The following is a 27,362-nucleotide window of genomic DNA, read 5'->3' as shown; positions in this document are numbered from 1 at the left end:
GATATGTCCGCCAGTGGCGGGACAGCTGCCTAGACTCAGCTACATGCTTAAAACTCAATTCTTTGATTATGTGAGAACGACTGCACCCAGTAATCTATGAGATACATTGTTGGATTCAGAATCCCCTTGTCTACATTCTGATGCTGTCAGATGAGGTAGCGAAAACCTGCTGACCGATTCCTTTTAATTATCTCCATATAAGTTTTTTTTCTTGTATTTTACTTTCTTTTTTTTGTCCATTACACATCACGTAAACCTCACTTTTAAATATTTATGGTTGTCGGCATAAGAACATGGCTTTTTATGGAAATTTTTCTTTTTATTTATTTTTTCTTTTAGCCATTTTGGCAATAAATACCCAGCTGCATTTATATTACTGACTGATTTTAAGGACGTGCTTTGCAAATAGGCATTCTGAGCTATAGGATCACTGACCCCTGATGAAGTATATTAGGTTTTTTGTTTTTTTTTTACCTGAGGCTATTAGTTTCTTGGAATGAAACAACCCCCCACACATTTAGCAAGAATTTGGTCCTCAGAGACTTGTATATTCTCTCTAATCCCATTATCACATTTCTCCTAGTAGTATTACCGTGTAGTAGGTAATTGCCTCTTATGCAATACCCGCAAGGATTTATAAAAGGAGACCTTATGCTTTAGATTAAATGATAGGAGACACTAGAAAGTGGACGTCAGTCATAAAATAATATCCTGCGGTATAGGCTTCTGTGAATCTGACTGTTCTCTGGTCTATACTCCCGCTATCTGTGCAATGTCAGGGAGGATCATACTGAAAAATACCCACTCCTGTGCCAAGACATGACTTGTTATTGGAAACGTTCCAAGGCTAAGATTTGCAAAGGAGGATATACTTTTTATTTTAGACAATTTTAGTAATCTGCTGTTAAAATCCGCGACACAAGCATTTGATCGCCACTTTCCTTATTGAAGTCAGTTGTAGAAACCTTCAGCATTTCTGTCTCCTTATGGACGTACCCTAATACAAGAAAGCGGTCCGATGTGCACCTATAGTTAACAAACGCTTGGAGAAGCATGCTCACATTTTCAGTTTGACCTGCAGTTTACACTATACATTGTCATTTATGTGAACTGCCATCAGGTTTGATTTGGAACATGGTATGAGCAATTTCCATCAGTGCACCCATCTGGATCAGCCCTTAGGCATTCTTTGATGGGTTGTCAAGTGTTGTGTTTACATCCAAAGTGATCGCTGAAGTGGGTATAACAATTTCAACCAATTCAGCTGTCAATAAAGGGTATCATTTTTTTTCCTACGTAATTGCTTTATTCCATTCTCTCCAAAATCCGAGTGGGTATTTAGAACAAAAATCTGTAAAATAATATATTCTTATTATTAATGTGAGTATTACTCACTAAATGCATAAAAGAGGATGCTATTGCCAGACATGAAGAAACAGCCAATTTAACAGGCTCCCGATTGGTTTATTGAATCTATTAAACCTCTCACACGTAAAGATGGACAATGACCTTACACTGAACAGAGCAGCTACATCTACTAGTAGGCATCCATCTATATATTTCATAGAAAGTTCTGCATGAAGATTATTGTAGTAGGTCTGTCTGATGTTCTACTAGATTGCCATTGCTTCAATTTACATAGCGTTTTTGCTGAATGTTGTAAAACTGTATATAATCTGTATCCAGTGGCGTAACTAGAGTTTGATGAGCCCCAATGAAAAGTTTGGACCTGCCTCCCCCCAACCATACACCGACACTCAGGGTATGGGATAATGACGCCGATACTCGGGGTATGGGATAATGACGCCGATACTCGGGGTATGGGATAATGACGCCGATACTCGGGGTATGGGATAGTGTCGCTGACACTTGGCTCCTTCCCTCAGCACTCATATTTCTTATGATCTGCAATCCCTCTATCAGCACCCAGAGTTCCTATGTTCTCATATCCATCTTGTCCTCAGCACGCACCTTCTCCATTCTCTGCTATACATCTTTCCCTCAGCACGCAGCTTTCTCAAGCTCTGATATACATCTTTCCCTCAGCACCAAGATTTCCCATGATATTAGAGCATGGGAAAGCTGGGTGCTGAGGGAAAGACGTACAATAGAGCATGGGAAACAGCCTCTTTTCCTCAGCGCAAAACTTTCCCATCCCACGCTATTATCTTTGTCCCCCCTCGTATATTGGTCTCCAAATACTATAATGGCCCCGACATAGCCTTCCTTATAGTATAATGGGTCCCACATAATCCATCATATATTATAATACAGCCTCTATAGTCTTTCATATTGTATTATGCAGCTCACATACTGTTTATTGCACTCCCATAGGCCTCCATATATTATAATACAGCCCCATAGCCCTTCATATTATATTATGCAGCCCCCACACCATTTAATGCACCCCATAGACCTCCATGTATTATAATGTACCCACATAGTCCATGTATAAGGTGACCTTCATGTTATATTATGCAGCCACCATACTATTTAATTTAACCCCATAGTCCTTCATGTTTTATAATGCAGCCCAACAGTCCGTCATATTATATTATACAGCCCCCATACCATACAATGCACCCTATAGCCATCCATCTCTTATAATGCACTCCCATAGTCCATGTATAAGGTGTTCTTTATATTGTGTTTTGCAGTCCCCCTACCGTTTAATGAACCCCTGTAGGCCTCTGGCCACCGTGTACTAAACAATTAAAAAAATAAATAAAAACAAGTCCCACCTCTACCTCCTAAATAATCTATAGCTCTAGTAGATTTTTAATTCTAGGTCCCCTACCCTTAGTGTTATACTCACCCTACGGCATCGAAGGCCCTGTGTGCACTGGAAAACGGAATTTTCTTAAGACAATTCCGCAGGGTCTGAAAGATTACCGCACCCGCGGTAAAAAAACGCGGCAAACTGCACCCGAAAACCGCATGCGGTTTGCTGCGGTTTTACCGCGGTATTGCCGCGGCTTTGCCACGGGTTTGTACATGTGTTTTAATGCATTCAATGCAATAAAGCACATTGAAAAGAAAAAAAAAAAAAGTAATTTCCTTCTGAGATAGATAGTAGATAGTTAAATAGATAAATAGACAGAAGAATAGATAGATAGATAGATAGATAGAGGACAGATCAATCAACAATCGACACACTGCAGTTCTCACGAGCGGTAGTGTGTTCACATCACCGGCCGTGAGAAATGACCTGTGGTTACCTCTCTGCAGGCTTGTTGCGAGGCTGCATTCAGTACAGTGTCAGTCGCGGCTGGATGAAAGCGTCGTGGGACCTCGGTGGATTATGCTGCCATGATTAAGCTTGGACTTAGTGGCGGCGATCCGCTGCCATTAACTCATTATTACCCTGATTGCCACCGCATCACGGCAACAGGAAGAGCCGGGGACACTCCGGGACTGCTGCATAATGAATGCGACAGTCCCGGCACAGCTGCGGGACGGGATGGGGGGGCATTAACCGTGGCCCTCGCCCTCCCCAGCCTGAGAATACCGGGCCGCCGCTGTGTGTTTACCAGGCTGGACGGTAAAAATACGGCGGAGCCCACAGTTTTTTATTTTTAGATGTCAGTTTGATTTCTATGTGTATTCTATATGTCTGTGTGTGAGTGCGATATGTGTGTTCACTATATGTCTGTGTCTGTGTGTGAGTGCGATATGTGTGTGTTCTATGTCTGTGTCTGTGATGTTTGTGTGTTTACTCTGCTCCGCTTCCTCTTCCTGTCATAATGACATCACTTCCCTGCAAACCGCAGGCAGTGATGAACATTATGTACCAAAACCGCGAAATACCGGAGGGAATAATGCAGGAAAACGCAATGAATCGCTCAGAATTTGCTGCCTGCGTTATTCCCTGCGGGATTTCCCGATTACATTGCAGTCAATGGAGTGAAATCCCGCAGCGACGTGCGGAAAAGAAGTGACATGCATGCAGTCTTTGGCACTTTGTGACCTGCTGGCAGCTTCCGTGTTTCATGAAACATGCCGGAGGTCATAACTCAATACAAGTCTATGAGAGCCTCCTTTTGGCCTTGTTTTAGCTCTCGTAGACTTGTATTGAGAGCTTGTGATGTTGTCCCATGGAGTCCTGCCGTAGTCCACTGTGTTAAAAACCTGTATTTGATTGAAACAATGTCCATTTCATGCGTTATTGGCAGAAAGAGTTGTTGTTACGAGTTGATTGAAATCATTTTAATTTGCTGGCAGGCTAATCTTACTTTGGGAAACATGAATCCGCACAAATGCATATGTAATTTTGGATGTGAACTTACTGTGTAACTAATTAACTCGCTTTTCAGTGGGTTTCCCTTTTGTGCCTTTGGGGACAAATAGTTGTTCAAGTTGGAAGTTAATTAGTAGTTCTACTCTTCGCGTCTGGTTTGCCTCATCTTTGCTACCCAGAGAATATTGATCATATGAATTGCAAATCTAAATAAACTCATAAAATTTCAAAGCTTCATTGGCTTTTCATCCAGTAATTTTGCATAGTTTCATCCGCTGCTTTACAGGCTGTAATGTGGACAGCTTGAACCGTCTGAAACTTGTGTTCTTCTCCCCTCTTAATTTGGAGAATATAAACTGGATTTCCCAATTCTCTTTAATCACTGCACTTTTATCTTCTATTTTGCCGATTACAAACATGCAGAATTTTCTACATCTTCCCAGGAAGTCAGGCTACATTCTGATCTTCAGGTTAAAACACTGAGAAGGTCAAATCGTCCTGCCTTCTCCTTAAATCATGCATCCTGCTAAATTATTTCTAAATTGCTGTTTAATGGTTTTGTTTAAGCATTTTCTAATAAGATTGATGTAAAATGTTTCAGATATAGTCATAAATTCCACGAACAATTAAAATGTTGTTGTGGTTATTCCCAAAATTTTCCAGTTATATTGTTACTTATCTGTTTTGTAAATTTAGCAATTTACTGATATATATTTTATGTGATTTATTTGTGCTGAATCTAAAGTGTTTTACAATCACAGTACTAACTGCAGCTTATAAAAAAATATGACTAACGATTAGTGATGAGTGAGCGCGCGCAGTACTCTCTGTCTCTCTCCTCTCTCTCGCCTCTCTCTCCGACTCTCTCTCTGTCTTTGACTCTCTCGGTCTCTTTCTGTGTCTCGGTCTCTCTCTGTGTCTCGGTCTCTCTGTGTCTCAGTCTCTCTGTGTCTCGCTCTCTCTCTCTTTCTCGGTCTCTATCTGTGTCTCGGTCTCTCTCTGTGTTTCGGTCTCTCTCTGTGTCTCAATCTCTCTCTGTGTTTCGGTCTCTCTTTGTGTTTCGTTCTCTCTCTGTGTTTCAGTCTCTTTCTGTGTTTCGGTCTCTCTCTGTGTTTCGGTCTCTTTCTGTGTCTCGGTCTCTCTATGTGTTTCGGTCTCTTTCTGTGTTTCGGTCTCTTTCTGTGTTTCGGTCTCTCTCTGTGTTTCGGTCTCTTTCTGTGTCTCGGTCTCTCTATGTGTTTCGGTCTCTTTCTGTGTTTCGGTCTCTCTCTGTGTTTCGTTCTTTTTCTGTGTCTCAGTCTCTTTCTGTGTCTCAGTCTCTCTCTGTGTCTCGGTTTCTCTCTGTGTCTCGGTTTCTCTCTGTGTCTCGGTCTCTGTCTGTGTCTCGGTTTCTCTCTGTGTCTCGGTTTCTCTCTGTGTCTCGGTCTCTCTCTGTGTCTCGGTCTCTCTCTGTGTCTCGGTCTCTCTCTGTGTCTCGGTCTCTCTCTGTGTCTCAGTCTCTTTCTGTCTCTCTCTCTGTCTCTCTGTTTCTCTTTCCCTCTCTGTGTCTCAATCTATCTCTCAGCCTCTCTCTGTGTCTCAGCCTCTCTCTGTGTCTCGGCCTCTCTCTGTGTCTCGGCCTCTCTCTGTGTCTCGGTCTCTCTCTGTGTCTCGGTCTCTCTCTGTGTCTCAGTCTCTTTCTGTCTCTCTCTCTCTCTGTCTCTCTGTTTCTCTTTCCCTCTCTGTGTCTCGATCTATCTCTCGGCCTCTCTCTGTGTCTCGGCCTCTCTCTGTTTCTTGGTCTCTCTCTGTGTCTCGGTCTCTCTCTGTGTTTCGGTCTCTCTCTGTGTTTCGGTCTCTCTCTGTGTCTCAGTCTCTCTCTGTCTCTGTCTCTCTCTCTCTCGGTCTCTCTGTTTCTCTTTCCCTCTCTGTCTCTCGATCTGTCTCTCGGTCTTTCTCTCTCTGTCTCGCTTTTGGTCTCTCTGTCTCTCTCTTGGTCTCTTTGTCTCTCTCTTGGTCTCTCTGTCTCTCTCTTGGTCTCTCTGTCTCTCTCTTGGTCTCTCTGTCTTTCTCTCTTGGTCTCTCTGCCTCCTTCTTGGTCTCTCTGTTTCTCTCTATCTTTGTGTCTCGCTCTTTGTCTGTCTCTCTGTCTGTCTCTCTGTCTCTCTCGCTGTCTCTCTGTCTCTCTCTCTCTCTGTCTCTCTCTCTGGGTCTCTCTCTCTCTGGCTCTCTGTCTTGCTGTCTTTCTTCCTGTCTCTCTCTTTTGTTGTCTCTCTCTGTATCTCTCGCTGTCTCTCTCTCTCTGTCTCTCTCTCTCGCTGTCTCTCTCTCTGTCTCTCTCTCTCGCTGTCTCTCTCGCTGTCTCTCTCTCGCTGTCTCTCTTTCGCTCTGTCTTTTGGTCTCTCTCTCTCTGGGTCTCTCTCTTTTTTTTTTTTTTAACTATATTTTTATTCAAATTTTTCAATAACATAACACTGGCATAAGCGAATTCAGCATTGTAAATTCAACATTACATTGTCATATTTGATCATCCCAAATTCCATACCAATTTTTAAAATCAATAACCGTAACATGGCAAGATAAAGCAAAGGAAAGCAGCGACCCCTTAACCCATCATTCTTATCATTCCCCCCATTGAACCCTTGTGAACATGGTAATGACATATAATAAAGAAGTCCCACTCAAATCGGTTATTTCCCCCTCTCCTTTTAGTCAGCTTTCGGCCTTTCCTCCCCCACCTCCAAGCCATCCAATGTATCCTTCAATTTTTCAGTATGATACCAGACTGTGTCTTTGAAAGGTGACATAATCCTGACTATCTCCTCCCGAGTACAATAGGCCAGTATGAATTTCTTCCATTTGTTAAAGTGCTGTCGTATTCTATCCGCCCTCCTTTCTGCATCCAATCCTTCTATTTCAAGAAGATGCATGAGCTGACCCAAGATCTCTTCAATCGCGGGGACCCTAGACTCCAACCAATTTTTTAGTATCGCTCTCTTGGCTGCCAGAAGTATCACATGTATAAGTCTGGGTGGGTTAGTCATCTTCCCTTTGGTATCGTTCCCCTCCTCCCAATGGTGAAAAATAGCGAACCCAGGTGAGAGCCGAACTTCAAGACCCCACACCTTTTGTATACAACTTTTGATCTGTGACCATAATGGACTCAAATGAGGGCAGGACCACAACCCGTGAAGGAGATCAGTTCCACTACTCTTACACTTAGGGCAATACGTAATCCTGTCTGGCTTTGTTGCTGATGGAGGGAGATTAAAACCATAAATTGCCTTGTGCATAATTCTAAATTGGGTTTCTCGCCAATTCTCATTTAAAATTGATTTACGAAGAGCATTCCACCCTCCCCTAATTTTTACCCCCATAGACGGGTCCTCAAATTGTTTCTCCCAAGATTTAAATAAACCTTCCGGGTGCTGTCCTATTAATAGATCACGCATGGCTCCATAAAGAAAAGAGATAGATGATGAAGTTATTGAGTTCTTTACCAGACAATCAAAAGAGTTAAATACTACCTCCTGGGTCACATCATGCAACTGAGTCATAATACTATATCTCACTTGGTCATATTGGATTACTTGGTTAGGCCCCAGGCCATACTGCGCTATAATTTCATCTCTACTCAACCATCTAGGTTCTGAGGTGTGCAAGAGATGAGCAACAGTCCTTATACCCCTCACCTTCCACTCTTCAAACAGCTTATTGCTTGTCCCCTGCACAAACTCTGGATTCCCCCATATAGGCAAGTATTTGGATATTTTATGGGGAAGTTTGTAGTTTTTCCTCAACGCCTTCCACGCTGCAATCGTGTCTTTAAATAAGGAAGAGTGCTTGATTTTCACTGGGAGATTAGCCTGCCTAGTATGAAGCAATGCCACCAGATCCCAAGGTTGTGCATAGTCTCTCTCAAGCTCCAACGCTGAATAATGCCTAGAGCCTTTAATCCAATCCAGTATATATCTAGTCAAACAGGCTATATTGTAACCCCGAATGTTCGGCAAACTCAGACCTCCATGAACCTTAGATGCCATCAACTTCTTAAGCCCTATACGAGGGCGTTTCCCCCTCCAAATGAAGTGTGAAAAAGCTCTATTTAGCTGGACAATATCTTTATGCTTGAGAAGCAGGGGAAGTGTTTGAAGATGATACATTAATTTTGATATCGACATCATCTTAATTAGGTGGACTCTACCAATTATGTTCAATGGAAGGTCGTGCCATCTTTTAAGATCTTGCTCTATTTGGCTCAGAAGGGGTGGATAGTTTAGACTATAAAGGGTTGCCGGAACCTTACCTATTTTAACTCCCAGGTATGTGATATATGACTTAGCCACTGTAATTCCTTCAAAAGGGTTCTGCTCCCGTGTTTGAACATTTGTCCCTCCCAGGTATAGGAGCTCGCACTTTGACGCATTAATCTTGAAGCCTGAATACGCTCCAAACTCTCGCAAAATTTGTAAAATCTCGGGGACCTGCTGAGCTGGATTCGAAAGGAAAAGCAAAATGTCATCTGCAAAAAAAGCTGACTGAATTTGTCTATTATTTACAGAAATACCCTGGAAGGTGCTATGTGTAGATAACAATCGTACCAATGGTTCCAGAGCCAGATTAAAAAGTAATGGGGAAAGGGGGCAACCCTGTCTGGTTCCTTTCAGTAACGGAAAAGGGGCTGACAGATATCCTGGAATGTAAACTTGAGCCTTCGGATTTGTGTAAATTTCTCTAATATAGGTATAAAATGACCCCGAAAAACGCATTTCATCTAGAACTCTATAAAGCCATGACCACTCAATATTGTCAAAGGCTTTCTCGGCATCTATTGTAAGCAAAGCGGGAGATTCTCCTTTCAGAGGCCGAAGGTTAACCCTATCCAGGACAAGAAGAACTTTTCTAATATTTAGTGTCCCTGATCTTTTCTGAATGAAACCGGCCTGTGCTGGGGAAATCAGTTGGGGAAGAATTATAGCTAGACGATTCGCCATAATCTTTGACATTATCTTCATATCTAGGTTGATAAGTGATATGGGCCTATACGAACCCGGATCCTTCGGGTCCTTCCCCTGTTTAGGGATCAATTTTATATATGCCCGGTTATTATTTTGGAAAGACGCATTACCGTCTAGTATGCTATTATACAGTTCTAGTAATGTAGGTAAGATCTCTTCCTTTACTGTTTTATAGAATTCTCCCGTAAATCCGTCAGGGCCAGGGGCTTTATAATTATGCATGGAGTTGATTGTCCCCAATACTTCTTCCCCCGTAATTTTAGCATTCAGAAAAGTGCGATGCTCTTCCGTGAGTCGAGGTAGTGTCACTTTAGATAAAAGATTATTATCAGGAAATTTGTCTCCCTTTTCCGACGAATAAAGGTTTCTATAATACGTGCCTAAAGTCTCAATTATTGTCTTAGGGTTTTTGTGTATCTCCCCCTTTTGATTTTTTATTTGCATGGGTCCCTGAGTTATAGTCCTATTTTTCGCTAAGTTGGCCAGTATTTTCCCTGCTTTATTTCCAAAGCGATGTAATGTAGCTTCTTGCATTGACCTAGCCATTTGTTCCCGTTTTTCCGCCCACTCATTAAAAGCTCTTTGGGCTATTACCCATCTATCTCTATGGTCCCCATCAGGATGCTTTTGAAAAGAAGTATATGCTTCCCTCAATTTATGGGAGGTTTCAGTAAATTTAAGATGAGCCTTTTTCTTCAAATAGGAAACATGTGCTATCGTTCTGCCCCGTAATACTGCCTTCGCCGTATCCCATAATAACATAGGTGTGTCTTTATGTTGATCATTATGTACCATAAATTCCGTCCACCATCCCTTTAATTTCAAGGAAAAATCTTCGTTATCTTTAAGGAAGGAAGGATATCGCCACAGATAGTCCGTTCCTCTGGGATAAATGTTTGCTAGGTCTAGCACCACCGGGGCATGGTCAGAAATCACCAAATCCTGGATAGTAGCTGAGTGGAGCGCACGTACCAGGTTCCCTGAAATAAGGAAGTAGTCAATGCGAGACCAGGAGCTATTAGCATGTGAATAGTGCGTAAATTCCCTATCCTGAGGGTGCAGTAGTCTCCACGCATCCCATAAGGCCGTGGCATTTAACAGAGGACGCATAACTTTATCATGGCCGCGCGGTACATTTGGGGGGCCTTTAGCATTTTTCCTGTCCTCTAGCACAGATACCACCGAGTTGAAATCCCCCCCAATTATTAGATTAAAATGGGCATGTTCTAAAATTTTGGCCTCAAGTCGTTGAAAGAATGATTTGTTGTTTTCGTTCGGGGCATAAATATTAAAGATTTTATAAATTCCTCCAGGTATCTCCACTGAGACCATCTGAACCCTACCTTCCGTGTCCGCATATGTTTCCAGGACTTGATGTTGTAATCTCCTACTTACTAATGTAATAACCCCTGCTTTCCTTTTAACTGAAGATGACCCATAGACTCCTCCAACCCACAATTTCCCCATCCTCTGCATGTCTGAACCTTCCAGATGAGTTTCCTGAAGGAGCGCAATGTCCGGTTTGAGGCGATTAAGGTGGCGTAATAACTTAATTCTTTTTTGGGGGGAACGTAACCCCTTAACATTCCAGGTGACTATTCTCATAAAGTGCATGTAATAAATGGAAATCCTGCCTTTCGTTTACCATGTTTTTGCTGCCCTCCTTTGCCAAAAAAAAATTCAACCAATTAGACAATTGAACATAGTGCTCACTTGCAATAACGAGAGTAGTAGTAATAATAATAACTCTGTGTAAAATCTTTGCTACTTCACTTGAATCCAAAATCCCCAAACATTTCAAACATCTCCCTCCCCTCCCCCCCCCAACTATACCATAATACTCAGACTTCACTTTTTTCTGATCATCTTCCAAGCTCAGTCAACCTTATACTTGTATAGCATTTCACCAATATAAAGGAGTGTCCCACCTACAAAGAAAGAGAGAAGGAAGAAAAAAAAAAAAAAAAAAAAAAAAAAAAGGTTCTTTCCTTTCCTCCGCCTCAGATTTCTTGAACTTTTTCCACTGTGGCTTCTCCAGCCTAAATCAAAAACAGGTGTCCCACCTTGAACTTCATACATCCGACATTTGTCTATTTGTCTCAGGTTCCCTTAAGTTCCTTGTTTTGTTGTCTCCGGTCCTTCGGGGAAGCTGTAGCGAGCTTCACAGAGCTCCCTTTGGTCACTCTCTGGTTCGGTGAGTCGTTGCGCCCTTGTCCTGGAGAATTCCTGAGGTCACGAGGACTGTTGATCCGCTCAATAAAGGCCTCTGCCTCCTTTGGACTTGAGAAAGAATTGTAGGATCCATCCTGATGTCTGATAATCAACGTTGCCGGGTACTTTAACTGGAAGCGTATATTTCTCTTAAATAAGGCAGAGCATATGTATGAGAATGCCCTCCGCTGCCGTGTGACCTCCGCAGAAAAATCCTCGAAGAGCAAGATGCGCGAGCCTTTCACCTCCAAGGGATGTTTCAATTTCTTGTATGCCTGTAATATTTCCTGTTTATCGGAGAAGTCCAAGTATTTCATTATGACTTGTCTTGGGCGTCTGTTATTTTCACTCTCATCACCTCTCCTTGGCGGACCAATGCGGTGCACCCTTTCCACTTTTCTCCTTCCTGCTACTCCCAGGGTTGTAGGAATAGTGGATTCACACAATGTACGTAGCTCACCAACCGGGTATGTTTCAGGCAGGCCGACAATGCGCAAATTGCTTCTTCTGGAGCGGTTCTCCAGATCGTCCACACGGTCCCTCAGGATCAGATTCTCCTTGGCCAGACGCATGACTGTAGTGTGGTCAGAGCTGAAGTCCTCCTCTAACGTCGACATTTTGGTTTCCATAGCCGCAACCTGTTCCACCGTCTCATCAAGTTGGTTCTGTATGGCACTGAGAGCTTTAGCTATTGATGCTTTAATTGTAGCGGAGATGTCAGGTAGCAAACGATTGGCGACTTCATCAGCCAGACGCTTATAATCCATACCCTCCATTGTTTTGAATACATCCGGGGTCCCCGTGGAATCCTCCATCTCCATCTGATGAGTATTCTCAGGTGACCGAGGGACACTTAATTCTGTATGGGCAGTCACAATCTTTTTTTCACACTGTACGCTGGATGTATGAGGATTTTGTGTTTTGGAGCTGCTACGCAGCAGGTATCTTTCCATCAAATAGTGAATGAAGGGACGCAAGTTTTGACACTGATTTAGTGTGGGTTGTCAGACAAATCTTGATTCTGCTCCCCCTTTTGTTTATTCTTACTTTCACCCCTTTCTCCCCCCTGCCAGAGTTATATGAATTCTCACTGTCCTGAAACTTTGCAGGGATGTATGTTTAAACTTCCCTCCTTCAGCTTCTTTCACTTTCTCCAGAGCTTTGCACTGATTCTGTATGCCTAGAGATTCAGCACCTGCTTGTTAAGCACAGGTCTGGACAAGATGGGGGAAGGGCCCAGGGATTCCCGGCGTTTTAACTCTGCTCTTTGCAGAACTTGTCAGTAGCGTTGTTTGCAGCTGATATCTTATCAGGACTCCAGGAGATTTATTATTCTGCTGCCGGTTAACTGCTTAGTGCTGGGGGAGTGAGTTCAAGGTAAGCTGTGTCCTGCTCTCTGTGTACAGATCTGATGTTAGTGCAGGGCAGGCTCCGGCGCCATCTTTATCATGCTGCCAGATCTTGAGAGGGAGGGGGAGAGCGAAGTTCACCGCGCTGTTTCAAGTGATTATCTCCACGGCTCCCCATGAACATCCCTGCATTCAGCAACTTCACTCACCGGTGGTATGGAGCGGGGGAGGCTGGTGGGATGTCCGGTATATATGTCAGAGCTGCAGGGAATGACAGAGCTCAGGCGTCCTGTGTCCTACATGATCAGCGCAGGAGCCGGAAGTCTGGGTCTCTCTCTTACTGTCTCTCCTGCTGTCTCTCTCTCTCGCTGTTTCTCTCACTCTCGCTGTCTCTCTCTCTCTCCCTGTCTTTCTCTATCTTTCCCCCCTTCAGTTCCATTATACTTGGTACTCAATTCGAATACTGAGCGCTCGAGCAGACCGCAGTGTCTCGAACCGTGAAAGTAGGCATGGGCAGCTGCAGTCTTCTGCAGACATCACTTGTGGACCTGCAGTAAAGGATACGCTGTGTCCAGGACACAGGGTGTTCTGATGGTGTGCACCCACCCTAATAGGTTCCTTTCTAACATTTATGGTATACTATTTTATACATAAGGAGTTCTTGCGTGTGTAATCTGTCATTCTAATTACAGGAAAATGACTAATTACCAGGTAAAGTAAATGCAGTACAAAGAAGTAGTTATCTATATAGGGTTAGAAAATATTTTTGTGAACTGGCTCCATGAATCCCAGCCGCAGCACAATTGTAGTAACATTTCGGGCTTTCTGGGAGTCTTGTAATTTATCATGTGACAAGCAGAAGTGACAGCAACCTTATAAGTGTAGGGAGGGTAGCGTACCTTGACAGTGTCTCCTGATAATCACAGATCAGCATGGCTAATCCCCAAGGTTTATGTTGATTCACTGCCTGTCCTTTTACATAATACAGGATCCCAATGTCATGCAGGTAGTCACACTATCAAGAAATGTTGCATAATGTAGCAGAAATATGCACGCCATTACTGCTGTCTGTACTCCAGGGACTATGGAGACTGTATACACATCACGGGCTTGTTACATTTCTGATTCATTTCTGGATTGTTTATGTGTTCAGCTAGTTAAGCAGCTGCCTCTGCAAATATTAGCTCTGAGGATGAGCTTTTCTATCCTGTACTCAGCCCATAAATTGGCTTCATAATTAGCGCGGACAAACTCAATACTAATAATATGCTGCAAAGTGGAAGAAAATCTGTCTCCCATCACCTGCCCACATTTGTTTGGAAAACTCTGTTAGACAAGTGCCCAGAAGTACGGCGCAAAATGGAATCCATTTCCATTCATCCGATAGGACTGGAAAATTGAATTCAGCCTATTGGCCTTCTCCATTTAATTTACTGTTTGTGCTTTCTTTTTAATAAGAATGATTGACGATAGAAGACAAATTGATTGAAACCTGTAAGAAAAGGAGAATAATGGTTTTTGTTTTTTTTTTTATTTTGTGAAAAGATCAAAACAATAAACTTCCTAGTGTATTGATGAGTATCCTGCTAATATTGATTGCTGACACACTAACCTTTTATAATGTCAATTTTTTTATTGACGTTTTAGTAACGATTTGTATAAACAGCATTATACAAAGAGCAATGATATTACAGAAGCTGCTCTTCAGCAGCTGCAGGGGTTTTTTATGTGCCTATTTACTTACCAATGCTTATCACATGCAGCAGAACCTCATGATCTATACCTCAGATGCAGCAGAACCTCATGATCTATACCTCAGATGCAGCAGAACCTCATGATGTATACCTCAGATGCAGCAGAACCTCATGATCTACACCTCAAATGCCGCAGAACCTCATGATCTAGACCTCAGAGGCAGCAGAACCTCATGATCTACACCTCAAATGCAACACAACCACATGATGTATACCTCAGATGCAGAAGAACCTCATGATGTATACCTCAGATGCAGCAGAACATCATGATCTACACATCAAATGCCGCAGAACCTCATGATGTATACCTTAGATGCAGCAGAACCTCATGATCTACACCTCAAATGCCGCAGAACCTCATGATGTATACCTCAGATGCAGCAGAACCTCGTGATCTACACCTCAAATGCCGCACAGCCTCATGATGTATACCTCAGATGCAGAAGAACCTCATGATGTATACCTCAGATGCAGAAGAACCTCATGATGTATACCTCAGATGCCGCAGAACCTCATGATGTACAGTGGGTACGTAAAGTATTCAGACCCCTTTACATTTTTCTTTTTTCATTGCAGCCATTTGGTAAATTAAAAAAAAAATCATTTTTTTCTCATTAATGTATACTCTGCACCCCTTCTTAACAGAAAAAAAACAGAAATGTAGAAAATGTTGCACATTTATTAAACAAGAAACACTAATATATCACATGGTCAAAAGTATTCAGACCCTTTGCTCAGACACTTATATTTAAGTCACATGCTGTCCACTTCCTTGTGATCCTCCTTGAGATGGTTCTACGCCTTCATTGGAGTCCAGCTGTGTTTAATTAAACTAATAGTACTTGATTTGGAAAGGCACACACCTGTCTATATAAGACCTCACAGCTCACAGTGCATGTCTGACAAATGAGAATAATGAGGTCAAAGGAACTGCCCAAGGACCACAGAGACAGAATTGTGGCAAGGCACAGATCTGGCCAAGGTTACAAAAGAATTTCTGCAGTACTCAAGGGTCCTAAGAGCACAGTGGCCTCCATAATCCTTATATGGAAGAAGTTTGGGACCACCAGAACTCTTCCTAGACCTGGCCGTCCAGCCAAACTGAGCAATCGTGGGAGAAGAACCTTGGTCAGAGAGGTAAAGAAGAACACCAAGATCACTGTGCCTGAGCTCCAGAGATGCAGTAGGGAGATGGGAGAAAATTCCACAGTCAACTATCACTGCAGCCCTCCACCACTCAGACCTTTATGGCAGAGTGGCCCAACGGAAGCCTCTCCTCAGTGCAAGGCAAATGAAAACCCCCCTAGAGTTTGCAAAAAAACACAACAGAGACTCCCAGACTATGACAAATAAGATTCTCTGGTCTGATGAGACGAAGCTAGAACATTTTGGTGCTAATTCTAAGCGGTATGTGTGGAGAAAACCAGGCACTTCTCATCACCTGCCTAATACAATCCCAACAATGAAACGTGGTGGAAACATCATGCTATGGGGGTGTTTTTTAGCTGCAGGGATAGGTCGACTGCTTCCAACAAGACAGCGACCCTAAGCACTTAGCTAAAATAACAAAGGAGTGGCTTCAGAACAACTCTGTGAACATTCTTGACTGGCCCAGCCAGAGCCCTGACCTAAACCCAATTGAGCATCTCTGGAGAGACCTGAAAATGGCTGTTCACCATTGTTCACCATCCAACCTGACGGAACTGGTGAGGATATGCAAGGAAGAATGGCAGAGGATCCCAAAATCAGGTTAAAAATCTGTTGCATCATTCCCAAGAAGACTAATGCCTGTACTAGCTCAAAAGGGTGCTTCTACTTAATACTGAGCAAATGGTCTGAATACTTATGACCATGTGACATTTCAGTTTTTCTTGTTTAATATATTTGCAAATATTTCTACATTTCTGTATTTTTTCTGTCAAGATGGGGTGCAGAGTGTACATTAATTAGAAAGAAAATAACCATTTTTGAATTTACCAAATGGCTGCAATGAAACAAAGAGTGAAAAATGTAAAGGGATCTGAATACTTTCCGTTCCCAATGTATACCTCACATGCAGCAGAACCCCGGGATATATATCTCAGATGCAGCAGAACCCCAGGATATATACCTCAGATTCTCAGATTCTGCAGAACCCCAGGATATATACCACAGATGCAGCAGAACCCCAGGATATATACCACAGATGCAGCAGAACCCCAGGATATATACCTCAGATGCAGCAGAACCTTACGATGTATACTTCAGATACAGCAGAACCTTATGATCTACACCTAAAATGCTGCAGAACCTCATAATGGTTACCTCAGATGCCGCAGAACCTCATGATATACACCTCAGATGCTACAGAGCCTCATGTGATAGACTCATATAATGAAGAGCCAGATGCGGTAGAGCTCAGATTAGTGGCATAACTTGAAGCTTGCGGGCCTCAATGGAAAATCTAACAGGGCTCAAATATATCACAAGTCATTAGTAGTTTCTTTGTGTACAGGCTTAGTTGCCACAGAGCCTTATGATGCACAGCTCTGATGCTGCAAAGCCTCATGATGTGCAGCTCAGACGCCACGCGGCCGCATGATGGACAGCTCAAACAGCACAGAGCCGTATGATGTAGACCTCAGAAGATGCACAGCCGCGTAATGCAGAGCCGCATGATGTAGACCTTGGATGCCTGGATGCCGTCTTATAAAGATCTGCTGCCGCTTAGCCGCATGATGTAGACCTGATGTCGCACAGCCGCCTGATGTAGAACTCAGCTGCCACATGATGTAGAGCTCAGATGTCACATGATATAGACCTCAGATGCCGCCTGATGTAGACCTCAGATGCTACACAGCTGTGTAATGCAAAGCCGCATGATGTGGGCCTTGGATGCTGTCTGATGTAGACCTTGTAGACCTACTGCTGCATAGCCGCATGATGTAGACCTGATGTCACACAGCCGCCTGATGTAGAACTCAGCTGCTGCATCATGTAGAGCTCAGTTGCCACATGATGTAGACCTCAAATGCTGCACAGCCACGTGATGCAGAGCCACATGATGTAGACCTTGGATGCCGTCTGATGTAGACCTGCTGCCGCACAGCTGCATGATGCAGACCTGATGTCGCACAGCCACATGATATAGAGCTCAGATGCCGCATGATGTAGAGCTCAGCTACCACACGGCCGCATGATGTAGACCTGATGTCGCACAGCCACATGATATAGAGCTCCGATGCCGCATGATGTAGATCTTGGATGCTGTCTGATGTAGACCTGCTGCCGCACAGCCGCATGATGCTTACCTGATGTCGCACAGTCACATGATATAGAGCTCAGATGCCGCATGATGTAGAGCTCAGCTACCACACGGCCGCATGATGTACAGTTCACATATTGCAGAGCCTCATAATTTACAGCTCAGATTCAAATGCAAGCAAGGGAATTTACATCATATTTACTTAAATAAGTGAAGCGTCCAAATAATTAGAAAAATCCTTCAGTGACCATGTGAATAACAGTTTCTGTGAACAAAAATATTGGTTCTGCCACCATAACGTTGCGCTGTGAAAACATGAAATGGTAATCCATATCCTGTGGCTGTATTGATATACATGACAGAATGAGTATAGAAAGATCATTGCCATATACTTTAGTAGATGTGTACAATGGAGTCCCCGACACAGCTTGGCGCAGTCCATTCTGCTGTTTCCCACACTCCTGTGTTAGCCATGTGTGGCTGAGATGGGCATACCCGCTAAGAAAAGGTAGAAAAAAAATTATTTTTTTATATGACATTTGCATTGGTGACATCTTTAAACATTTTTTCCTTAATTTATTTTATTGACTGTTCTATTATTCATTTGAAAGTTCTATCAATTGCTGGAAAACCTCTTCCCTGTATACATTATGTGCAGAACAGATGCCTATCACATTAGTAAGACTCTTCCATTGCTCCTGGGAAAGTTCTTTACAAATGTGGTAACTACCAAGTTAATGAATTGTACATGTATCAACTAACATTGATCTGTAAAGTAGTAACAGATACTCCCTGATCTAAACAGACTATAATTTCATTTATACGTGCCCTGATTGATATGATCGTTACCTTTGCATGCCGCGTAGGCTTTTACTCGTGGAAATTAGCTTTTTAAGAGGCTTATAGGATTTAAAAGGCCAGTAGCATTAAACAGCACTTCTGTTCTCTCTAGTAAATAAGCTGAAACAATAAAGTAGAACACGCTAGGGTTAATTTTAGCCTTCCAAGAAACTACAGATATTGAACTTCCTAATAAATCAATGGTAGAATAAGGTGTCTGACCTTCACAAATAAATTGGTCAATCATATATGGCAATGGCAAATTCTAAATACTTATCCTACATAAAGACGTAATTGGCACTGAAGCTTTTATTAAATTTTATTATAGGTCTAGTCTTATGTAGTTTCCTGCCTTGTCTTATTTGTTTTCTAAAGAATATCCCCACGAGATATCATGAGGAGCTTGAAAAGCATTGTCTTTTCTCGGTCGCTTCGTTGTGGGACACAGAACCTTGGAATAGTCTGCTGCCACTTGGAAGCTATGAGGAAACAAAAAAGAGCGCTCCTGTTACAATGATCGATGACATACGATAAGGCCCTTATTGGACCAGACTCGCGAGGTAGGGTTGTGCACCCCTGCACAAACCCCAGTATTCAGTTTGTTTGCAACTGTCAGGTCACTCGGTCCAGATTCTCAGGGAGACAACTCCTCTTCAACACACTCCCGGTTCACATGAATAGAAACGTTGCTGATTCAATTCAAGATGTACTAGGGAGCCCCTCAAGGATTATACTCACCGGAGGGGGTGGTGCACCCCCGCACAACATCGGTGTTAGCTCCAACATCAGGTCCATGAGAAAAAAAAATCATCAAGATATGGCAGTATTAAGGGCCGTTCCAACTTTCCTCCCCAACTTAGTTTCTGCTTTTCACTTCAATGAGGACATTGTCTTGCCTTCTTATTACCCCTCTCCATCTTATCTGATGTAAAAGAAACTGCAAAGTCTATATGTTAGGGCTGTACCTTTATCATTTGTTGGCTACCGCCTTCTTTAGCTAGTCCGATTCCCTTTTCATCTTGCCAAATGGGCCCTTCAGAGGTTAGGCCGCTTTTGAGGCAACTATCTCTCGCTGGATCAGAACAACTGTTGTTCTGGCTTATAAACACGGCTACCCGGTTTAGCTTCAAAGCGCATTCTACGCGAACAGTGGGGGCTTTTTGGATGATTTGTCATCAGGCCTCTGCCCTGCAGCTATGTAATGCCGCTACCTGGGTATCAGTACATACCTTTTCCAAATTTTACAGGGCTCATACCTCTGCTTAGGCCGATCCAAGTTTAAGCAGGAAGATTTTACAGGTAGCGGTTACTCAGGCTTCTGCTTGAGCTTCACCAGTAAGTTCTGTGATTTCAACAGAATATTTATCTTTTGTGTTTACTGACTCCAGCTTAAGGACGTCCCAGGGTTCTGTGACCCCCAATGAAACGACCAAGAAAAGTAGATTTTTGGTACCGTAAATCTGTTTCTCGTTAGTCTTCATTGGGGGGACACAGCTTCCCTTCCTGTTGCCCGGTTTGGCGTGTTTTCAGTTTGTTTTTTCTTCATCTTTTTATTGTTTCTCCTACTGCTTTTTTTTTTCACTAAATGGAGGAACTTGGCAACCAGCAGGCGACGTATGGTCTGCTGGGGAGGAACTACTTTCTTGTTATGTAATATTACTGTCAGCCTCCAGGTAACAGCAGACTCTCCCAGCATTTTATGCCCCCCAATGAAGACTAACGACAAATAGGTTTTACGATGAGTACCAAAAAACTACTTTTCTATTTGATTACTAGCCATAGCAAAGAATTCTTCCATGTACTGCCAAATATAAACCTATTTGCATCCTGTAGTTGACCTATCACGCTCTTACATTGTACGACTACGCCATGATAGAATATGCCCTGAATTATTAGCAGACATTTATGCTGAGACCCTCAATGATCTTGAGAATGGGTTTTTTTCTGCATCTTTCAGATATGTACAACTCTTTACTTTCACCTATGTGAGCTTTTGAAACATTGCAGGGTGCGCTTGCTTGCAATATTTGGATTTCTCATATAAGTGAATAGGGAGCTCACAATGCAATCTCTCTCTTCTCCCAGATGTGTGAGACATGGTACCTTTTTGGAGATAGTTGTGTACCACCACTGAGATAGGCAGCAATCAGACATTTAACGATATGGATTAGTTATTAATTTATTCCTCACAATGCTAATTTTTTTTTTTTACTGTGATTTTCCCAAAACGCATTAAAATCACAGCAAATAATTGTGTTGCAAATGTATTGTGTGAACATGACCATAGCCATGTCGGAGGATACTTTTGAAAATTAAAATCTGTGCAAAGACATACTGTATTTGTGCAAAGTAAATCAGTGCCTCTCTGTGGGTTATAATACATCTTGTATATGTAAAGTACAAGCATTAAACAAATGTATTATTGAAGATAAATGCATAAAATGTGCAGATAGAAAGTAAACAGATCAATCACTGACATAATGAGCATCGAAATAATAGTAATTGTCAGAGGGAAAAAGGATTCAATTTTCAGGTGACAAGAAACAATTCAGAAATAAATGATTTTACTAAGTTCAATAATATATCAGAACTTTATTACCCAGGCTTGCCCCCGATGAAATTGGGTATCAGTAGAATGGTTGGGCTATTTTTCGATATGCTAATATAATAAGGGGTACTTTACACGTTGCAACATCGCTAGCAATTGCTAGTGATATCCAGCGCGATAGCACCCGCCCCGTCACACATGCGATATGTGGTGATTGCTGCCGTAGCGAACATTATCGCTACGGCAGCGTCACAAGCACATACCTGCTCTGAGACGTCGCTGTGAATGCCGAACAATCCCTCCCTCAAGGGGGAGGTGCGTTTGGCGTCACAACGACGTCACCGCGACGTCACTAATTTGGCCGGCCAATAGGAGCGGAGGGGCGGAGATGAGCAGGACATAACATCCCGCCCACCTTCTCCCTTCCGCATTGCTGTCGGAACGCAGGTAAGGAGATGTTTGTCGCTTCTGTGGGTTTACACACAGCGATTTGTGGAGCTGCAGGAACGACAAACATCGTACCTGCGGTCGACCCGACATTATGGAAATGAACAACGTTACGCAGATCAGTGATATTGTACGCTTCTGTGCTCGTTCATCGTTGCACCTAGGATTTACACGTTGCGATGTCGCTACCGGCGCCGGATGTGCCTCACTAACGACGTGACCCCGACGATATATCGGTAGCGATGTCGCAACGTGTAAAGACCCCCTAAGTCTCTGGTCTGAGATAAGGATAAGGATATGACAAGTTGATGTCATTTTTTCCATTTTAGGTAATGCCAAAGGTGTTTATTAGATGTGTAGCCATCTTTTATAATATATTAACATGCATTTAATGTAGCTGAAAAAAAAAACATTTAAATTCTATATATTTTAAATGAAAACATAAAGAGTAAATTTGCAAATAATCTTAATTAGAAATCTCCTATAAATTTGTCTTCAGCTCCTATGCAGATCTCTATCTCCATGGTAACAGACTACAAACATACTATGTAGTCTGACTCTACAGTCACTCTCATCCAGTTATCCCCTATTCACTGCAGACAGATATCTGTGTAGGTGTGTAAGAATTTATTTTAGATGTAATTGAGCTATAAAAATGGCAGTAAGGGTGGGTGAAATATCTAACATGCACGCCCTGATCACTTGAAGTTTTGATTAGTTTATGGTCTACTTTTGGTTGGTCTCTATTGCAAGCCATGTTATGGGAGAACATTTTTGGTGTAGCAAACTGTCTAATATCTGCCCCTTTATTTCCTATCTAATGTCCATGTACTTTGTCTAACACCACATGATCAAGGAAAATAATGGCATTATGCTCTGTGCAGATGCTGCAATCCCCTTACTCATTTTGACATTTTCTTATTCTGTGGCTTAGTTCACTATGGAAGAATGGTGCTTAAGTATTAAAACTATAAACACTTCTCTGCATCTCATATTTTTGGAAATTTTCATATTTTGTCTATTAAATGCATTGGACATAGGTATCGTCATAGAAACGCTATTTTTTTATATGTTAAATCTGCTTAACATATTTATTCAATAATATACTATAAGTTATAGATTCTAGAAGATTAAGGGTCTATAGTGGCTTCAGATTTACTATATTGCAGTGGATATCAATAGCTTGTAATGTGACAGTTTAATAATCATCGAGGACATTTTAATAAAACCCATCTCTTATTATGTAGCTGTGAGACTTGTCATTTCTGTTCCACATGTATACCTTGGGTAAGTTGTGGATTTTCTATCTCTATGCCTGTATAGCAAAACAAGGTTTAAAGAAACATTTTCTGAGCAAATGGTTATGTCTTGTGGGAAACAGTGATGAGCGAGCACTACAATGCTCGGTACTCGTAACTAGTGATGAGCGAGCACTACAATGCTCGGTACTCGTAACTAGTGTTGAGCGAGCACTACAATGCTCGGTACTCGTAACTAGTGATGAGCGAGCACTACAATGCTCGGTACTCGTAACTAGTGATGAACGAGCCACTACAATGCTCAGTACTCGTAACTAGTGATGAGCGAGCACTACAATGCTCGGTACTCGTAACTAGTGATGAGCGAGCACTACAATATGCTCGGTACTCGTAACTAGTGATGAGCGAGCACTACAATGCTCGGTACTCGTAGCTAGTGATGAGCGAGCACTACAATGCACAGTACTCGTAGCTAGTGATGAGTGAGCACTATAGTGCTCAATACTCGTAACGAGCCGTTCGATGCTTGGATGGGCACAACTCGTTTACCCGAGTATAATCGAAGTCAATGGGAAATTCAAGCATTTTTCCGGAAGAGTTCCTGGAAAAATGCTAGAGTTTCCCATGGACTTCCATTATACTTGGGTAATCGAGTCGAGCCCATCCGAGGATCGAACTGATCGTTATGAGTACCGAGCACTATAGTGCTCACTCATCACTAATGAGAATATATTTTTTTACTCCGCCTTCTACATATTATTTTTATTTACAGTGGGAAAGAAGAAGTTAAGAGTTTTCTCTCTGGGCTTGCCTCGGCCTAATATATTTACCAAAGTTATTGTTACATTTTGGTTTTGTCCAATTTGTGTTTGAGATTTAAAGGGTTACCCACTTCTCGGATAACCCCTTTCAAATGCTATAGTCCACAGTTTAAAATAAGAACAGACACCTCCTCCCATACTGGCGCTGTCCTAGCGATGATGACATTGGGTTTTCCTGTGTTCACGTGACATTAGGACATGTGAGTGCTGCAGCCGATCAGGGGCTGCTAATGGGCTGTACTTCTTACACTTACCTTGGATGTCAGTGTTTGTTCCTAGGGCAGTGTAAGAAAATCAGTCCATTAGTGACTCCTGAGAAGCATAACAATGTCATGTGTGCTCCAGGAGAACCAGTGCCAACATCGCTGTAGAGAACGCCAGGGTGGAACGTGAGAATCTGTTTCTTTATTTTACACTAGGGGATATAGTATTTAAGAAGGCGTTGTCCAAGTACTTGACAAACCCTTTAGTAATCATTTTCTCCTTATTTTCTCTGTCTTGATGTGCTAAAGGTGAGCACATTCACATATAACAAAAAAATCTCAGTGTGACGCATGGATGCTAATTATTTTACAAAGAAGTATCTTTGAAATGCCTGTTAGGGTATGTGCGCACGTTGCTTTTTACCTGCTTTTTACCTGCTTTTTTGCTGCTTTTTCTTCTGCGCTGTTTAATGCCAAAATGGATGTGTTCTTCTATTCAAGCAAAGTCTATGGGAATTTGGGTTTCTTGTTCACACTATGTTGTTCAAAATGCTGCCTTTTTGTGGCAGAACTTTGGTCAAAAACTCAGCTTTGCAGTGCAAAACCCAAATGGCAAAAACAATTGACATGTTGCTTCTTTGAAAAGCTGAGTTTTTGACCAAAGTTCTGCCACAAAACGGCAGCATTTTGAACAACATAGTGTGAACAAGAAACCCAAATTCCCATAGACTTTGCTTGAATAGAAGAACACATCCATTTTGGCATTAAACAGCGCAGAAGAAAAAGCAGCAAAAAAGCAGGTAAAAAGCAGGTAAAAAGCAACGTGCGCACATACCCTTATACTCTACATCATAAGGCTATGTGCGCACAGTGCGTTTTTCGCGGCGTTTTTGCGCGTTTTTCGGGTGCGTTTTTGGCCTCAAAACTGCAGGACTTTGCTTCCCCAGCAAAGTCTATGAGTTTTCATTTTTGCTGTCCGCACACATCTGTTTTTTTTACCTGCGTTTTTGAGTTAAAAAAAAAAATGGACATGTCAGTTCTTTCCTGCGTTTTTCTGCGTTTTCCCCTCATGCAATGCATTGGAAAAACGCAGCAAAACGCAGAGATCAAAAACGCAGCAAAACGTACCAAATCGCGGCAAAAACGCATGCGTTTTTTTATGCGTTTTTTCGGCGCAGGTGCGTTTTTGTGCGTTTTTAGCGGCCAAAAACGCACAAAAACGCAGCGTCAAAAAGACGCAGTGTGCGAACCTAGCCTTATCTGCTCAGTCCACAAATTATTCCTTCCACCTTACACGTGCAAGGTCCGATAAGATTACATCTCCTTCTAACCTCATAACATTTCCTGTGAAAGTTTGGGTTGCTTGAATTCACCTCTACCTCCTATTATCGCAAAGGGTGACTACAGTGCCCTGTGACTAAATGAAGAGCTTTTGTTTTGGGAAAGATCATTTATCATTCTGCTATCAAATGGAAACAGTGTTGGATTTTATTGCGCTTTAAATATCTCCATTGTTAGGAATAAGATATCCATTTTACCCGTATAATGCATGAAAATTTCTAGTAGACCCATAGTACCTATTATATTTCCTCCTAATGCCATAGAGCATCTCCAGTTATCTCAATCACCAATTCATTAAGGGTAATGAGTTCTTCTCTTTTGTCAAGACCTGTTTAAGTCATGCTAAGGAAATTTCATGTAATACTTTTTATTTTAGGGTGCCCCTGAAAGTGGAGCAGGCCAACAATGCTCGTGATGCCCTGGCAAAGGCAGTCTACGGCCGGCTATTTGATCATGTGGTTAACCGAGCAAACCAGTGCTTCCCATTTGAGAGTTCCTCTTATTTTATTGGTGTTTTGGACATTGCTGGCTTTGGTAAGTGAATATAAATTCTCTTTTTTTTGTTCTGAATAAATATGAGCAGATCACTTGAAGTTCAAGTTTGCTGGGATCAGCAAGACTTTAGATAAAGTTCAATTCCAGACCTGAAATTGACCTGAACTTGATTCTTGAGCCCGAACCCCATTGGAAGTCAATGATTGGCAAATTGAGTCTCCACCCAAATACAGCCAGCCATAAACAGACCATTTCTAGAGAAGAAAGGATTGTTGTTGGTTTTTTTTTAATAGGACATTAGATCCAAAAATGTAGTTTTTACCTCAGTAAGAGCCACTCAGAGACTGCAAGCGGCTGTCACTGGGCCAAGCACCAAGCGTACCTGAACACCCTGAAACTTGATTGAGTGGTTAGCATACGCACAGCACCCAAACTCGGACATTGATTTGTTGTTTTTGTTTTATTTAAAGTCCATGTTTGGTTTGGGTTTCTCATCTATATTTATGAATAAATGTAATTCTTGTACTAAGAATACAATGAAACATAGACTAAAGCGGGCTTTACACACTGCGATATCGGTCCCGATATCGCTATTGTGGGTACCCGCCCCCATCTGTTGCGCGACACGGGCAAATCGCTGCCCGTGCCGCACAACATCGCCCAGACCCGTCACACATACTTACCTGCCCGGCGACGTCGCTGTGACCGGTGAACCGCCTCCTTTCTAAGGGGGCGGTCCGTGCGGCGTCACAGCGACGTCACTGAGCGGCCGCCCAATAGCAGCGGAGGGCGCGGAGCTGAGCGGGACGTAAAATCCCGCCCACCTCCTTCCTTCGGCATAGCGGCCGGGAGGCAGGTAAGGAGAGCTTCCTCGTTCCTGCGGTGTCACACGGAGCGATGTGTGCTGCCGCAGGAACGAGGAACAACCTCGTTACTGCTGCAGTAACGATTTTTGAGAATGGACCCCCATGTCACCGATGAGCGATTTTGCACGTTTTTTGCAACGATGCAAAATCGCTCATCGGTGTCACACGCAACGGCATCGCTAATGCGGCCGGATGTGCGTCACCAATTCCGTGACCCCAACGAGTTCGCATTAGCAATGTCGTAGCGTGTAAAGTCCCCTTAAGACCATATTCACATTGAGGGTTTTTTTTCATATTATCCTGCCCCAACTGGTTACCAAATATGTATGGTCGACAGATACTTCTGTTAAAGGGACTGTGTCAGCACAGAATGACTGTTCAAAAACATGCACTCGTGTATCATAATGATATCAATAATTTAAATTGACTGTTTTCCCGCAATGTCCATCCTCTCCTCTGCCTTGATTCAAGGGTCTGGCTTCATTGAGCAAGAGAAGGGCAGAGATAGATGGAAAACAAGCAGGTGGGAAGGTAGATTTTAAATGATTGACCCTACCATTATATACAAGGGCTTGTACTTGGTTTGAACAGTCATCCTCTGCTGATAGAGCCCCTTTAACACTTGTATTCCAAGGACAAGCCCTAGTGATAAGGAGATGCTTAGTTTCCTTGACTGTTGATATTGGGGTACTATTAGGCTGTCCCCATACATATTAGATGATTGGCTGATCCTGCTAAAATCTCTGCATT

General features: G+C 42.6%; 1 protein-coding gene across 5 annotated transcripts in view; it reads left to right on the top strand.

The window, feature by feature from the left end:
* MYO6 (myosin VI) overlaps positions 1-27,362 on the top strand; it is a 363,126-nt gene that overhangs the window by 155,348 nt on the left and 180,416 nt on the right. For all 5 annotated transcript variants that reach the window (XM_075340184.1, XM_075340183.1, XM_075340187.1 and 2 more), the window contains exon 13: positions 25,628-25,785. In XM_075340184.1, coding sequence (XP_075196299.1) covers positions 25,628-25,785 — 158 coding nt within the window. The remainder of the gene's footprint in view (positions 1-25,627; positions 25,786-27,362) is intronic.

The sequence above is a fragment of the Anomaloglossus baeobatrachus genome, chromosome 3 (assembly GCF_048569485.1).
Source record: "Anomaloglossus baeobatrachus isolate aAnoBae1 chromosome 3, aAnoBae1.hap1, whole genome shotgun sequence".
Taxonomy (NCBI): Eukaryota; Metazoa; Chordata; class Amphibia; order Anura; family Aromobatidae; genus Anomaloglossus; species Anomaloglossus baeobatrachus.
Note: the sequence above shows the minus strand (reverse complement) of the source record. Positions and strands in the feature narration are given on the sequence as shown.